Source organism: Mycteria americana, chromosome 1 (genome assembly GCF_035582795.1).
Source record: "Mycteria americana isolate JAX WOST 10 ecotype Jacksonville Zoo and Gardens chromosome 1, USCA_MyAme_1.0, whole genome shotgun sequence".
NCBI classification, from domain to species: domain Eukaryota; kingdom Metazoa; phylum Chordata; class Aves; order Ciconiiformes; family Ciconiidae; genus Mycteria; species Mycteria americana.
In genome coordinates, this window is record NC_134365.1 from 190,271,426 (window position 1) to 190,289,254 (window position 17,829).

General features: G+C 35.5%; 1 protein-coding gene across 7 annotated transcripts in view; it reads right to left on the minus strand.

The window, feature by feature from the left end:
* Window positions 1-17,829, minus strand: part of ZC3H13 (zinc finger CCCH-type containing 13) — a 47,428-nt gene that overhangs the window by 27,615 nt on the left and 1,984 nt on the right. For 2 of the 7 annotated variants that reach the window (XM_075489316.1, XM_075489309.1), the window contains exons 2-5: window positions 13,409-13,534; window positions 12,865-12,974; window positions 7,373-7,484; window positions 557-665 (exon numbers count right to left, since the gene is read on the minus strand). In XM_075489316.1, coding sequence (XP_075345431.1) covers window positions 557-665; window positions 7,373-7,484; window positions 12,865-12,974; window positions 13,409-13,525 — 448 coding nt within the window. In that variant the 5' untranslated portion in view covers window positions 13,526-13,534. Of the gene's footprint in view, window positions 1-556; window positions 666-7,372; window positions 7,485-11,419; window positions 11,439-12,864; window positions 12,975-13,408; window positions 13,535-17,829 lie in introns of those variants that run through there. The other 5 variants (XM_075489332.1, XM_075489323.1, XM_075489349.1 and 2 more) reach the window with 5 other exon arrangements.

Here is a 17,829-nt window from a genome sequence, read left to right on the forward strand (position 1 = left end):
CACCCAAACAAAAACGACTACAGAAGGTAATGAAGACTCTTACCACTCTTTGAGTGTTTTCAGAATATAAATAGTTCCCTGATTGCTACCTTCAGCTGTTGTTATACTCTTTCTAATGGAACCCTTGTTAATGAGACAGTTCACACCATTCCAAATTACGCAACAAAAACCTGCTGACTTTTGAATTCAAAGGAGTTATGCTCTCTCCTCAGACTGACCAGTTTCAAAATTACTTCGCATGTAACTTGGATTCAAATAGTGGTCTAAATGTGAAAGGTTCAGCCACGGAGTAGCCTATGGCCAAGTTCCTTGTTGTCTCAGGATTCAAAAAGGAAAAAAAAAAAAAAGCACGTGTTTTTAAAATAAGTTGGTTTTACCATTGTAGCAGTCCAACTCGGATTGCTGCTTTGGTCTCCTCCAAAAATAAACATTAATGGCTACTGCATAAAAGTATTCTGCTTAGAGACCAAATCTTTAAGCACTCTGCTTTACATACAGCCAAGTAATCTTGCAATTCTTTGAGCTGTAGGGGGACCATTAGTTTAATTATACTTACCTTCTCTATTTGTTTCCCAATCCCCATTTTCCTCTTCACTTTCTGGTGTTCTCTCCTTTGTAATTTTGATATCCTCCTTTTCTCTATGTCTTCCTCGTGAAGACTCTTTCTATAAAGGGAAAAATGCTGCATTAGAGTAAACAACTTTACTTTAAAAGGAGTCTGAAGAAGCAGGTATATTTTACATGGTATTTTGGCTGTTTCTTTTTTATAGTACAAAAAGCATTTTCCCCTTTAGCCTGTTGAACAAATACCTTCTTATATAAAAGAGACTCCACAGGCAACATGTTCTAATGCAATTTCATATAATCAGTATGCAAACAGCAGATGGGGAAAAGAGAAGAAAGGATTCATAAAATAAGAAGGTTTAAGGCAGGGCAAGAATCGAGCACGTATCAGAGAATAAAGTTTAAAACAGGAACCGAAAGAACAGATCAGGTTCTTAAGACCAGAAGTTTAATGAACATTTAAAGAGTGTAATTTTAACAGCTTGAGTAAGAGTTCTCAGCTGTAAATGAGAATATTTATATGCAAGGCAGATGAGCCTCAGAAGCTGAACCATTTAACTCTCCAGAGGATTAGGGGGGGGGAATAAAAAAAAGAGACTCTTGGCTGGCAGAAGGAAGGGGGGGGGGGGGGGGGGGGGAAGCCTAAAGCAACACATGGGAATCAAGTTTTGTTGATAGCTTTATATTTCAACTTTCACTGGCCCCAAGTTATTAGACAAGTCTAACTATTGCAGTAGCACCCATTTTGCATGTGGCAGATGGTCCTGTGGACACTTAAGGAAGCCAGAGACTCTTCTTACAGGAAAGAAGATAATTTCAAAAGGCAACTGAACCTGTGCTGCTCTTCTCCCCCTGCTAAATTCCAGTAGTAAAGCTGCATAGTTGCATCATTGCTTCTGCTGAACTGACATTCTCTAAATAATCTACCTGGGCTCAAGTGGAGTACAGGACAAAGTTTTTTCACTATTTGCAAAAAAAGAACATTCAAGCTTAGAAGTATCTCAGGTGAATTTATTAAGTAGGAAACCAGAAAGAGCAAATAATGAAAGTCTGTCCCATATCCCTTTTGTTCTCACCTCCCATAGTGCCTTCTTGTGTCTTTTGGGGATTCTTCAGTGTTGATATGTAGGAACCTTTGTTTTTATGTCAAGAAAAGGAGATGCCTGAGAATTTCACTAGCTATTCCTTATTGGGACTTAGATCTTGACTTAATTTAAATCCTTAACATCACCTTAGAAACACAGCAAGGAAATAACGTAACATTGTGGACAGCCACCCCCAAGTGTGGATAGTCACTCCCAAATGAGCAAAATTCAACTGTTCCTTTTTATTCAGTAACAATGTTAAAATCTTATCTCTAGTTTAATGACATAAACAATGACAGAACAAGTACTGCATTTCTTTTACCTAGTGAACTAAAACAAATGCTTCAATGCACAGTTACCTTCAAGCCTCCCATCTTCATGCATTCAGTATATCATATTCAAAGCCTTAGAAGGTTTGGAAAAAACTGACTGGTCGCTGTGTAACATGAAGGAATTCCACATTAAAGAACTAATTTGTGTCATGTTTAATTTAAAGCAGCTTGTAGAATAAGGAAAAAAAAGTCTTTTTTTCTCCATTTCATGCCAGTATCTCTAAACTGATGCACAAGATCCTAACCTATCAAGTCGTGTTGGTTGCTGACATCAACTGCAGACAAGTCTACATATCAACTAAGCCATCATCACAATATGTACTAAAGTAATTTCAGTCTAAGAGCAAGAATTGTACTACGCTCCAAAGCAAGTTACTTTAAAAGAAAATGACTCTGATGAAATCTGAAAATCTGTACCTTTATCAACAACCCTCTCCTGCAACCATTCTTTTTTTCCTTAGAGTATCTTAATTTTTCTAGACTGCCCTCCTTGAAGGCTGCATCTGTTCTATTAAACTGTGTACTTCTGCTACATACTCCAACTAATTCCTACAATATAAACATACAATAAACATGATTTCTTAAGTACAAATACTAGTTTCTATTAATTCAACACTATTTGTTACTAGCAAACTGAAATATGCATGTTAGGACATCTTCTATACACCGAGTTCAAAAAACTTCTCAAAGCTATTTCCCCAGATAACTTGTCAGCAGCGAACATGCAGTTAAGTCAGAATGCTTCAAGACCAATTTAATAAGCCATGTTAAAAATACTACGCAACCTGCATGTATCTCGCCTACATCTCCAAACTTATACCCAAACGCAAGCATCTTGAAACAGCCTGTATTTTCTCCTTCCAGTGGAGAGATTCAGTAGTGGCACAATCATACTTCTACAGAAGAACTGAGAACAAAAACACCTATGAAAGGAATTTTATTGAATTACTGAATATAGGGGAAGGGAATAGACCATTTTTATGCAAGCATACTATTTTACAAGTCAGGACAACTCGATCCAAGCCCGTTCATACACTAAATGACTTCAGTTCAGTTGTCAGGAAAAAAGATTCAGATGATATTGCATCTTGAAAAACAAATCTCAGTTTTGAAATAGAGTATATTTTCCTGGGGCACGCAAATCAAGAATTTAAGTTATGATGGTTTAGAACACATATTTGAATTTTCTCATTGAAAACTCTTCAACGTATTCCTTTTATTGTACTTGTTCCACTTACAATGCAGTTAATTCCCTCATACTATGGGGAGTAAATATTTCCCTCATATCCTTATAGACCTTCTTGTACTTTACACAGATTTGTTTTCACGTCTTCCTTAATAAGCCAAGAATAAAATAAGTCAAACTCCTAAAGGCCAATAGCATGGCTTTCATTTGTACTTGAAGATGCTGTATCCACTTCAGCCACACTTGTAAACTACTTCTCTGCAGACTCTGAAAAAATGCCATTTACTACATGAGAAACAATAAACTTTCATATTAATATAATTATTTACTAAAAACAAATATTGTAGATTGTCCTAAGAGCAAACAACAACTTCATAGACTTTGTCTATGCTGTTTCAGGTATGTGCTCAAAGTTAAACTATTTACATGTGTTGAATTTATGATTACAGTTTAAAGTTGACATTCAGGAGAAATGCTACTTAAGAAAGGAAAAAAAATACATTATGGCTGAATTCTGTGAGATTTTATTTAATTTAATGTCTACTTAAGTTGAAGTTCCACACCCCATAAGATATGATCAGCACTCTACAGCACAAGACTTGATGTCTACTTGAATGAATTTCCCACTACAGCCAGGAGAGTTTGGCCAAGCACAGAAGGACTCATCCAGTCTGCAAAACATGCTTCTAGCCAAGAAGTGTTATTTTTGCCAACACCGATGGAGAGAATATTTATAAGACTCTTACAATCTACAATTCCTACAAGGCAGGAGCTTCAGTTTCAGCCTCATCAGCACTTGTACATGCAGCAGCAATATAAACTAATTGAAAAGCACAGATTCCTTTAAATCTAGAATATGCTATCATGTATTACAGCTAGAATCTTTTGGGCAAGCACAATACTATTTTGCTGTAGGTATAATACCTTTATAGTGTAAACTACTACCACACTACACGAACATACAAGAAAATGAATCTGAAGTGTCCCTGAAATGAACAGGTATTGTTTCCATTTCAGAGATGGAAGACAATGCTGACTTCCATTTCCAGTGGAGATATTCAAAAGCCACAGTGACAAAAAGCACAGATATGAAAAAAAGTGATACACATGCCTTACAAAAAACCTTTCCTAAATACACATTAAATTCTTCCCACTGTTTCTCCCAAATCACACACCCCTCCCAGGTAATATGTTAGGTAATACTTCATATACTCCAATGTAACTGTCTTCTCATAATACAGAGAAAAATTCAACAGAAAAATTTCCAACTAAATACAATAACAGCAAGAACCTTATCTAGTTATTTGTATCACAACTGATACACTAACATACAGTGCTGAAATAATTCTGAACACAAATCTGAGAAACACAGAAACAACTGAGTTCAATGTAGTTGTCCACGTAACGCAGCATATTGTCTCTGAAAATAATAGTACAAGACATGAAGAAATAATAAGGGATATATTCTATAAGCTGTACATATAGGAAGTTTCTTCCTAAATACATAGAGATTGTACTAGTTACCTTATGTCTCCAAAGAACAAGAAATCTCTTCTAAAAAGATTTTATACTAGTTATACTGTCTCAACTTTTTGTGCCACCTATTCAGGTTTTTGACTGTATGTTCTGGTAATCAGGTAGAATTGTTGTATATAAGAAATAGCATTTCCCCTTGTCATTTTCAAATTTGCCACTCTTTCTACTGGGATAAAGTATGAATATGACGCATCTAATGTACATTCTCTCAACCATACATTATATGCATTCGCCACATGTCCTTTCTTCTCTCCAGTCTCTCACCTCCTTGCCCATTCAAAAAGACCGTCGACTGTATTTTCTTGCATACAGGTGATCACAAGCAAACAGCATTTCAAATAAAACTGGACCATGAACTTCTACAGCATAATATTGATCATTTTCTATTCCATTTTTATGTACCTGAGCATTCACTTCTGCAACTGTGACTGCACTTTGAACAGATGGTTTCATTGAGCTGTCCACAATAACTTCTTTTTCTACTGAATGGTTTCAGTTACTTTTAAAATATTCATTCATGATTTTTTGTTTTAAATACTTTCTTCATTGTGCATTACCTTGCACTTGCCAACACCAAGTTTCATCTGCCATTGTACTGCCAAAAACTATCTTTCCCCAAACTCTGTGGCATTGCTGAGACTTTAGTAATCTCAACTACTGTTTTCATATATTCTGCAAAGTTTGACATTGGGGATGTCCAACATTTTTTCCACATTCTTAAAAAGTTATAGCTCTTTAGATGAAGCACCATAGCATCCTCTGTAACTTCATCATTTGAAATTAATCTAAAATTTTCCCCTTAGCTGGCTTCTAAACCTGACAATATTATACCTGCTGTTCTTTGACTATCTATATGCCTCAAAAGCCTTGTTTCAAAAGTAGCTATTTAATGTTTCACCTGTATCAGACAGTTCTCTCTTAGCCACTACTCTCCATTAAAGTTCCAGGCTAGTAGACTGGTGAAGCACAAATTTTGTCTGCAGGAACAGTGCTGCTCTTTTTTTTTTTTTTTTAAACACAATTATGAAACTTTTTTTGGAACAAGCCACTTTCCATTATTTCAAAACAAAGTTAAGATTTCTTAACCGGCTCCTCTGTTATCCCAAAAGCTTTAATAAGAGGTGGAAACATCAGGTATTAGATCTCCACCATAACAGTAGCTCTAACAATGGAGCAAGATTTTTGTTAGCAGTTCAGTCACTTTGGTCTTCTGTTCTTTTAGATATCCTGGTTCCTTGCAATGCAACTCTTGACGCCTGTCCCTCTTCATCTATTTGTTCCAGAATATTTTCTTTGGATATCCCGTATTTTGACAGTTGCCTCCATTCAACTAATAAAAAAGCTCAGTGGCTTCCTAGCCTTCTGTTTTATGAGATTGAAGCAGAGTATTTTTTTCTCTGCAGTGTGCTTATCCTGTAAATAATTCTTTGGTACTTTTAACAGACCCACTAATTCTTCAATTCCTTTTGATTTCTGCTTCCAGTTCACCTTTATTTGGGGTTTAGTTGTTTAAGAGTATTTTATTATTACATTAATAGAACACTATAAAAAAGCAGGGTTAACTAACCAAAAGTAAGAATTACATCAAAATTAAAGTTGTACCACGAGAGAAGAAGTTACAGTAAATTTTTAATAACGGTTGGAAAAAAACACTTTTCCCACCAACCATGTACTTAATAACTGAACAGTTTATTCAAACTATTCGAAAATAAAAGAAACACATTTAAGTAGAAGAGTAAAAAGACTGAAAGTTTACACAAATTAACAGCAACTGAAAACATGATTGGAAGGTAAGCCATTCTGATAATTTAATGATAGCAGCTGCTGTTGATTTCTTTACACCTGACATAAAATTTCATTTTACACAGCAAGTAGGAACAGACCAAGAGGAAAAAAAAGAATGCTGTTAATACCTGCAGAAGCAAAACTGATTTTTCACAAATAAAAACTTTTAATCATTATTCATATGAAGATGGTCTTTAAAAACATGATGCAAGAATACACTAGTGCTATTGTTACACAGGTGCAGGATCACACTACCAACTCTGCCCCTATTTGTTTGTAACATCAGGAACAGATAACACAATTTAAGTAAATTCTGATATTTGAGGGGTATAGGGTTGCAGAAAGAGGATTAGAAAATGAAAACAATAATGAATGAATTTGCTGCAAAATCCAAAAGTGAGCAGTTGGGATGGCTCATGAGTATGTGAGGAGGAAGGCGAAATGAACCAGCACAACAGTAACTGCATGGTCTCATCAAAAGCAAATTTGGGATGAACAACTGGAGTCAGGATGCATGTAAAAAATGGATATGAATAAGTGTTGGGGGAAAACAGTGCATGATTGGAACAATTGTTAATACACTTTCTTGGTAATAATTGAAGAGTCTGCACTGTTATTAAATACCTGTTTATCAGTTTTTATAACATATTTTAGTCTATGGGATTTATAAAATCCTTGGGAACCAAAAGACCAGAAAGTGCTATAAAATTGCAAAATAATACAATTGTTAAGACACTTCATAATAAAATATGCCACATGCTACGTACAAAACGATCAGTTCATTAAAACATTTTAAATATTACAAGTCACCACAATCAGGTTTCTAGGACACACTGCCCAACTGCTACTGAGGGATTCTGGAGTTCTGCAAACTCCATTCTTACCCTAACAGGAGAGGATGATTCCTCTGTACTTCGTTTCTGTGGCTCTGCCTCAACGTCTTGACGTTTGTTCTTCATTCTTTCCCGAAGATCTCCAGTGGGTCTTTCTGGTGACCTGTATAATACAGAAACATAATATAACCAGTTCTATGGGACTATTTTTAAAGGAATACAATCTGTCTTTTAATCATTTTTTTTTATCAGTATATACAGAAAGATCTAAACCTCCCACCAAGAAACAAAGTGAACGAATAAAAAAATATTCCATTCTAATGGGCTTAAGCATTCTTAAAAACCAACTCTTTCAGAACATCAAGGAAGACTTGACTCTAAGAAGAAAAATTACTTGTATGTATATATAGCATGAGGCAGTTACCACTCTAGATCAGTTTCAGGTGATCCAATCCAGAACAAATCTTCTTTTTCTGACCATCATGTAAATGTGTTTCACAATCACTCCTACCAAATCTTTCAATACATCTTTAGCCCTCTCCATATTCTAAGCTGCACCGATTTTAATATATATAATATATATATAAAAAAATACAGTTAATGCAGAGTCAAACTACTGTAGACTAGCAATGATAGTCAGACAGAAGCACAACTCTGAATACAGATGAAGTCTGCAAGTGGAGATAACGTGACCGAGGTGCCATCTTCCCATGACCTTGGTGAGACTGCCACACAAAAAAACACTGTTGCAAGACCATGCACCAGAAATTCACTCTTGGAGGCCTCCTCCATTTTCCATCTTGCAGTAACATAATTATTTAATTATAAAACATTGGATGAACTCTACTAGTCATGAGACTTTAAGATATATTTTCTGTAAAAGTGGTGTGGTTCCCACATTTCTGTGATGTGGGAAGGGAGGGCAAACATCCTACACTACCACAAGACATCTGTATAATTTTGTCACCTCTTAGTATGAATTCACAAGTTCATTTATCCCTTATAGGTTAAAAGAGAACAACTCTTGCATTCAAACAAGTTCTTAAGCAAAGGGGATGTAGGAGCTGCTTCAAATGATCTTTCAGTTCAAGAAAACAAATTTTCTCTTTATATAAATCTGGCTTGATACTGAGTTTGGTACTTCTGTGATGGCTGCTAGCCATAATTACAGATTCTTCTCTGAAGTGGTTGTATTGGAAGTACTGCATCTGTACCTATCAGTTTACACTAAAGAATCATAAAGAGATACTGATGCTGCCTTAGTTGATTAGAAGAGTTATATGTAATATTTGAATAATGAAATTTGCATTTGTTTTGTTTTTCAGACTGAATTAGGGTTTCCATTTAGAAAGGACCTTTCACAGTTTATGCATACAAAAATCTAAATTAATATGATTTCATTTTCAACCTGTGCATATTTGAAAAACAGTAATTGCTTTCCACTTCCTCTTTTGCAATGTTATTTATATTTAATTCTTTAAACTGCATCATAAGGTTAAGTGTCTTAGGATCTAAGAAGAAAAAGACCAGTGACTGCTCTCATTTTTAAATGCATTTAATTCTTCATGAAGTTGTAAATACAGGTCAATCTAGATCAGAGGAAAGGTACAAAACAGTAGCATGCTGCTTCTTTCAGCACTAAGAAATAATATCCAGCATACAAAAATAAAATTATCTTCTTTGCATGCGTGATTATATCATCTTTACAGTGTCTGGCTTTAGCAAAGGTTATGATTCAAGGTATTTTTTTCCCCTCCCCCCATCTTAGAAAGATGCATTACCAAAACTTTCTGAAGCATTCCAACCATCAGCTACATCAACAAATAAACAGTCTTTCAACATTAAAGTGGCAATTCAATGCCTTAACTTTTAATAATATTTCAGCTATGGCACAAAGAATTTGGATTTGTGAAACTGAAAATTAATTTAAAAGACAAAAAGATTATAGATAACGTACTAATAACATTGTTCCTCAAGAGGAGCAATTTCAGGAAAAACCCCAGTAGCTGAAGGAGAAAGCAAGAGAACTTACACTGAATGCAGCTCAGGTACTTTCTAGAGAGATGTCTGATATTTTAATACTTTTTTTTTTTTTTAAAAGCTATATGCTGGAGTGAAAAAACATCCAAACCATTTCACCCTCAATTAATACCTTTTTCAGTATGGGAGGGAAGAAAAAACTTATTTCGTTAAAACGTTATTCAAATCTACTTAAATATTACAGAAGTTATCAAGAATCACAGAAATGAAAAAAGCTATAGCTTCAGGGTTGAGGTTTGTTGGTGGGTTTTTTTTGCTTGGTTTTGTTGTTTTGGGTTTGGGATTTTTTTTTCAGCTTTAGGAGAACACTGGAGTGAAGTCATGGCAACCATCCTACCCCTCCTTCCCAAAAAGCATCATAACCCCCCAAAAAGTCTAATAAAATAAGACTGAAAAATTGTCAAATTTTAAGAAAGAATTACTCAGGAAGCTGTGACTGTTTTCAGATACTTTGGCTTAATGCACAGAAAAACAAGTTGGTCTAGTAGCTGATTTTTCTTTCAGATGTACCACAATTTTACACAATGGCTTCTTTTCTACATAACTTTCCCCCTGCTCCCCCTCCAAAAGGGATCTTTGGTTATTCCAGGTAATGCACACTGCTGAATTTCAACAGATAACTACAATTTTACCTCTACAGTTTAAGATTATGTGGCTAGACTGCAACTGGTAGAACCTTTCACACAAAAGGCTCCACAGCATTATCCCTGTACACTGAAAGAAGAAAACTACACAATGAAAAATTTCTCTTTAATGACTTAATATTTTGTGCTGGGCCCGCCTTTTAAATAAGGCCTAAAATGCAGAATTTAATCATTTCAAATTTTAAGCAGTGCAGTTAACTGATTTTAAACAGCATTACTTCCTGCAACAGTTCAGTTCTCCATATTCAGTGGCTCAGTTAGGAAATGCACATTCATAACAGTGCCTCCATTTGCTTCTGTACCTCATACACTGTCAGGTCAGGAACAACTACCTAGCAACAGGCACACATTACACCACACCTATCTGAGAATATCTGTGTGTATGTGCGTGTGTGTGCACAAATGCGTGTATAGGCAGATGATAATTATTATGTACAATGTATATATTATAATTGAATGCTCATGAAACATTGTCCCGTTTTGCAGTTTCCCATACAACAATATTTGAACCTTGCAAAATCCATACGTTCTTACCTAATATTACTGCTGGTTTGGTTTTTAAATCCAGTGTAACGATCCAGAATGAAGAGGATCAGACAGGCTAAGAGAGGGATGCTACGATGGCATAGATCCTGACAACAGTATAAAAGAACCAGCGGGAAGCTGCCAAGCAACTAACCAACAATCTACGAGTGGAGCAAGAGAGCAAAATTCCTTGTGGGATAGCACGTTTACACGCAGCTCTCTCCTTGATAGCTTCTTCTTACTTCAGATGTCTGGAAGACTGGCAGGTCTATTACTGAATTCTTAATATCCTCATCAGGAAAGCTTTGTATGTAAAAACACGCTAGGTTTTATTTTTATAACAGCAAGGTTAAAATTCATGCTGTGAGAGGCAGCTTTAATGCTGAAATGGAGTTATAATGAAACTAGATTTAAGAGTCTTTTTCACACTTTAGAATCAAGTTTTCCTACTGTCTGGTGATGTTCGGAACTATGGGAGGCATTATGGTCAGATAAAACCATTAACAATGAGATATTTCAGACAGGTATGAAATTGAAGGGGCAAGACAGAAAGGCAGCAAGACGTGCTTTGTCCTACCAAACTGCTTGCAAAGCAGACAAAAAAAGACTTCACCAGCAGGCCTGGCTGAACACATGTAGACATGCCGCCATTATGCTGTCCCAGATACTGCAACAAGAGTACTTGCTTGAACTGAACTGATGTGGAAGCAGCATTAGCTTGGCTTGCAAGAAGCCTATAAAGTTGCATTCAAAATACCTGGATAACATTTATAAAAATCTCTGTAATGTTAAATGGCATGAAAACGCCAACATTTTGTTATGTACATAAACCAGCTTTTTCTGTGCCTGGCCAAGAGCTATCAGTAGAAACTTCTGAAGACAGGCATACTTTTTTCATTTGTCTGTTTTGGGGTGTGTGTGTGGGGGGTAAGTAGGGGCTTCCTCCCCCTTTTTATTTTTAAGAACACCTTTATTAAATGTTAAACGTATCAGGCAACTAAGCAGCAAGATTTGTCCTTTGACTTTTTCATATAGTCCTAGTAAGAAAAAGTTAGCAATAAAAAGCAGTAAATCAACATTATTCTTAAATGTCAGTGGCGACAGTGAAGCAGAAACATAGCTTTAATCATTAAAATAAATGTCACTTTTCTTCAAATGACCAAGCAGAACTACGCACTGAGTGTTCCAAACACTGAAAGCAAGGAGAAAGTGACATTATAACAGTTTTAAAATTTAATCTCTACCAGTAAATCATTCCTTTTTCCCATTTGGAACATTCAGTACAGAACAGAGTAAAATCTTTTACACACCAAATGAAACATTAAACTCAGTGATATATTTTGTATCCCAGCTGCTACCACCATAGAAGCAATGGAAGATCAAACAAGCAAAGTCAAGATCATCCTGAGAGTATGCCACAGGAATAGGAAAAAGAACCAGAAACAGAACCCTAACCTCATGCCAACCTTCCTGTTGTTGCTTTACACTTTGATGCTTCAGTGTGCCCGTCCATAATCTAGAGGTAACATTGACATTACTGTAGCATTACAAAGCACAGTTGTTTGTAAAATGTGAAGCCTTCATACAGAGAGGTACTATACTAAAACTATACTATCTTTTTGTCCTTTATAGCAAGAATATTACAAACTTACTGCCACATTTAGTTTCAGTTAAGTAAGGTGTTATGCCAAACAAAGGACAGTCGAAAAAACCAACATTTTTAAACTATAGTAACATATGAAGAGGCAGATAATAAAAAATATTATCTTCTGAAAAATGAAATAACTTTTTGGATCTCCTCCTATGATACAGGACATTTGTTCTATAACTGACAGATAAAGTCAAAACTATGTTTTGAAGATAAATGTTTTCTCACAACAGGAGAGAAAGGATAGACACCTTATTCATCAAGCAATAGGCGAAGGCAGAAGGGCTGCAAGTATGTAAGTACTGCTGTAAGTAGTTGCAAAACAGCATTTTAGTAAAGGACAGAAAGGCATATCAGAAGCTGCAGTGACGCTATGCAAGAAAAAAAAATGTACTAAGATACTCGAACTTCCCATTCCAAGTAATATAAGAAGTTAATCTGCACCCAGCGGACTCCATTCATTTTTTAAAGCTACATACACACAAAAATCCTGGGAAAACCCACTGCAAGTTGCCAAATTAATTGTTTTGAGCAGCTTCACAATGCAATTGGTTATTGATAAAACATACCATTAGGCACACCACAGCATTTCACTTAAAAAAAAAATAAAAACAAAAAACAGAAGACAGTTGCAAAAGCTATTTTCCTACAGCATGTGAAGAATTCAAAGTGAGTTCTTGATTTACCTTCTATAACTGCTGCTATAGCCTTTACCTCGTGGTGAAGGGCCATGTACGAATCTACATGTGTTCCCATAGAGGCAGTTGCCAGTCTTCAGCCAGTTACGGCACTGTGTCTAAGAGACAGACATTACTGGGTGAATTTCACACTCATTTCTGGAAATACCATTGGTGTGAGTGTGGCAGAACAAACAAATGACTCACATTAACTCCCACTTATCTGTAATTTCTGTCCACCAGTAATAAAACTAATTAAAAAAAAAATCAACAATGAGCATCAGGTCTGGCAGAGAAAAATTTAGGTTGGTGGAAATACTATTAATATGTACAGCACTACTGCTCCTCTCCAGAAGCTGGGACAACACACGTTATTTGAAAATTCTAGTATTAGTATGTTGAACATCCATGCGTTAAGGAGTTCTTTTCACCTTTACTAACATCAGTGACATCTGAGTATTTGGTACTTGTGAGCTACTCTTTCCCACCACCTAAATCCTGGAAAAGAAGATGCCAGGGTGGGGAGGAAAAAAAGAACGCTTTTACAACTCACCTCTGCAGTACTTCCAGTGCTGGGTCCAAGCCTTTCAAACACACTGGGTCTTCGGGATGTGCTATCGGATATGGTCTTGGTATTTTCCACTGTGACCTTCCTTCTAATTTTTGACATTTTGTACTACTTCAACCAAAAAAAAAAGCAAAACGGTAAAATCCTTCAGTTTGGGGCTATTGACACTGAACTCACACGAATGAAATAGTATGATATACGTTGTAAGAGTTGCTGCAGAGGTGATGAAGAAAGAAAAAGAAGTCATAAATGAGTGAAATGTATCTAATAACAAGGAATGCCTCTGATTTGAACTAGTCAGCTGAACACCAGTAATGATAATTTTTCATTTTATTTTATGACCTGCTTTGGATTCTTCAGCTGCCCTTTGGGAAAGATGATATGACATGTTATTCATTTAGGTAGCAAACACCACACAGAACAAATGCTTTCCTTCATCATGTATTTTTTGTGCATGAACTCAAGTGACTTCAAGTGAAAAACCTTTAATGTTACTTCACCAACCTCTCAGAAACAGGTTCTGACCACTAAAAATGGCTCCCATTTTCAGAAACAAATCTCCAAAAATGAGAGCTCCTTTTTCCCCCAGCTTTGTTGTGTGTGACAACCTACTGAAAATCACCTTGATATCATCCACAGTCTGTGTTTGTTACTGGTTTGTATGCTACAACTATTTGGAACCACCTGAGTTTAGAAAAAACAAAAAAAACCCACAACAGTGATACACTTCTTAAGCTTCTCAAGAAGTAACTCCTTTTCATTAAGAAAAACAGATTTTAAAGCAAATACAGCATAAGTTTGACAAATAAGAAGTCACAATTTATCTTACCTGAGAAAGGAAGGAGTTATTGAACACAGAAAGAATACCATTTTAAAAAAAAAAAAAGGAAGATACATATTTAGCACTAGAGATAGGTTGTAGAAAAAGGGCAAAATGGGCTCCAAAAACTACTGTCCATTCTTTAAATGCTACTTGATCTACAAAGAAATAAAATCCATTTGGATAAATCTGGCAGTTGCTGGACAAATTATATACAGCTCAAAAAACCACCTCTTTGTTGTATTGCAAAGTGCCATCATTCTAGAGCTCGTTAGTCAGTATACCATGATTAGCCAAACACTAATCTCCCACCCTTCTGCTGTCTCTTCTGCTCCTATCCATGTGTCACTGCATTTAGAACACACACACTTAAGCTAATTTCTCATACACGAACAGGTTACAAATGAAAAAAAGCTCATCCATACAGTCAGAATAATAAAAATTTAAACTAACACCCACCAGACTGGATTAATACAAATTTTCATTGATCTGATCAGCAATATTTTCCCATAGCATTCAGATTGTAAGGTCCCATTCTACAGCCAAAAAAAATTTATAATTTATAAATGCGGACAAATGTACATAAAACGTAATACTGCTGTAACTTATATTTTACACTCGATACTTTGATAATACCTGGTTTTCTCCCTTATACCTTGGTGAAACTTCATTATCTGGATCCTATGGTTACTTCAATGACAAGACTTCCCTAGAAGACTGACACCTGTGCACTTTCTACAAACAAAACTCTGTGCTGAAGATCTTGCTAAGCACTTTAGCTCCTTTATAAACAACAGAAGAAAGCTTACGCTATGCACCTGAGAGATTTCTCAGCTCAGCTCTAGTGACTACTTCTCCAAGCCTTTGATTATCTGAAGAATTGTATCTCATGAGTAAGGTTCAGATAACCAAGACGTTAACCAAGATGCTCAGAGAGGGTAGTAGTTAACCATGTGGTGTATACCAGACATAAAAAACAATGGTTAACATCAATTAGTGGAAGCAGACAGTGAAACAGTAGAATTTGCCAGTAGTAGGAAATTATTGGGGTTAGTAAAAACTGGAGAATAGAGATTTCCAGAAAGATCTAATTGAGTTAGAAAACTGAGTAATACAACAGCAAATGAAATGCAAATAAATATAATGTAATGCACACAAGGAGAAATGATTTTATCTAAATACTCGATGAGTTCAAATTAGTCCAGTCTTCTGAGAAAAATAATTAGGAGTCATTGTGGACAGCTCAATGTGCAGCAGTAGTTATAAAGTCTGACAGGATAAACCATTAAAGTTAGAAAGCAAAACAATACCACATCTCACCTAGCTGAGCACCCTTCCATTTCAGGACTGTTTCCCACTGTATTTCAGCAAAAAAACCCACTGAATTTGTAAGGTTTCATGCAGCTACACCCTTTAATAGAGGACACAAAAATTGACTGACATATGCAAAAGTATTTTTAGTAAGACGATCATGTACCAAATACTGAATTTGGTTTAAATATTTACAGTAAAAAGAGCCATATCTGAAATAAAGAGGGTTAGAAGAACGGCACTGGCAATGGCATAGGGAGAGGGTTCAACACATGAAGGACATAAAATGAGTGCATCTAATACATAAGTACAGTAAACACTGACATGATAGCAGTATACAAATACAAAAAATGTACATTCATTTTGCCTCCTAATTTGAATGTCCTTTTATTTTCAAAGAAACAGAGGCAAAACATCTTTTTTTAAATGTTACTTTTAACCCAGCAAATAGTACCTTCTTGGAATTAACTTCTATAGGAAGTTATGATGATGACTAGGCTTAAAAGGATAGTTATAAACATGGAGAAGATGAAGGGGGTAATACCATCATAACTGAACAGGTAACTTCATTCCAACTACCTATTTCCACATATTTTGGCTGATAATTTCCTATAAGGAAATTAAGAGAACACCATCCAACCCTGAATCTTCTAAGGTTTGTAAAACCCCCTATTTTAAATAAAATAAAATCTTGGAATGTGAAATAAAAAAATGTACTATTTCAGGTAGCATTCTGTCAATTCTATCCTTACATTCTGGCCCATATCCACCAGTTTGCAATTAAGAACAGATACTTTATTAACAGACGAGATATTTCACAAGAAATTATTCTAGGCAAACAAAAACAGCATGCTGTGACTGCACAGCATATTACTTTCTGTATGCACATACTATCACATGAGGGTCTAACTCCTGCAACCAGAACTGCATGAGATTTCACCATTGAGTGAATATAGCCGTTATATAGGCTGCAGGATTACAATCCAGACACATTATTCAGAGGCAAACTGCAGAATTTTCACTGTGTCAAACATTACATTTGAGAGACTGTATCTGAAAATGCAGTCAGTCCCATTTTCATTCTTCAAAGACTAACCAAGTTGGAAAAATAGACACTATTAAAACAATATTGCAGTTTAAATCTCAGATGCATAATGGCAGTTTTATATTACTGACAAGCTTTCTTGCTTATAAACAAGTACTGTGAGGGGAAAAAAATTAAGTGTTTCATTTCCAAATTTTTCAGATTGCACATTAATGGATAATCAAGAACAATTTAAATGGAACATCCCATAAAAATTCCCATAACTTGCTCAATTCTCCCACATTTTCATCTTACATTGCTTTACCCTGGCTGATCACAGTCCTGCTATCCATCCCACACTGACAACCAGTGCAATGATTTTCCTTTCCATCAAACGCCTGTGTCTCTGAACTACCATCTCCTTATCAAACACTCACATGGATGAGACTGCACTGAGTATCAGCGTGGACTGAGCCTTGAGCATTCAAATTTCAACATTTCAAAGAATTACTACTATTTTTTTTTTTTTAAAGTTTCTAAGTAGAAAATTACGTACTTCTTTATTTCGGGTACATGACATTGCAATGCTAAATCTACTTAGGCGCACTGAAGTGTCTACAACTTCTGAAACAGCTTCCTACCGCTAAGTGAAATTAACTTTATACTCCTAAAATAAATTCTATAGCTAAGGTTTTAACTGTAAAGTATCACTTTTCCATACATAAATAAGATCGACGGGAATCTTTAATAATAAATTAGAAATATGTTAACACTACAACAACTTACTCACAGATGCATCTAGGTTATTCTTTAAACGGAGTAACCTTCCCAGGGTGAGAGACAATCTGTTAATGACATTAATTATACTACCATTTGAAGTAAAATATATCTCAGAGTGTTACTTCATGAATAAATCTAAAATGTAGACAGACTTGAGAGAAGTGAGTATACCTAGTGGGCACTAACCAAGTAACTGAAATCAATGAAGCATGATATGATTGACACAATATTTGGTGAAATTCTGTATTTTTATTATCAGTACTCCTGCATTTTGGTGTCAAGCATGCTTAACATTTTTCTTCAATAGAAATATTATATTACATAAGCCACAATCAAGAGAAACACTTCTGAAACACCCACTCTTCTGTTAGAAAAACTCAATCCAGTCCTCTGAAAAAATTAATCCTGCTTCTACAGGAAAACTAGAAACTGAGATGTAACAGAACAAAAGCAGAGTTCACAAAAAACTAT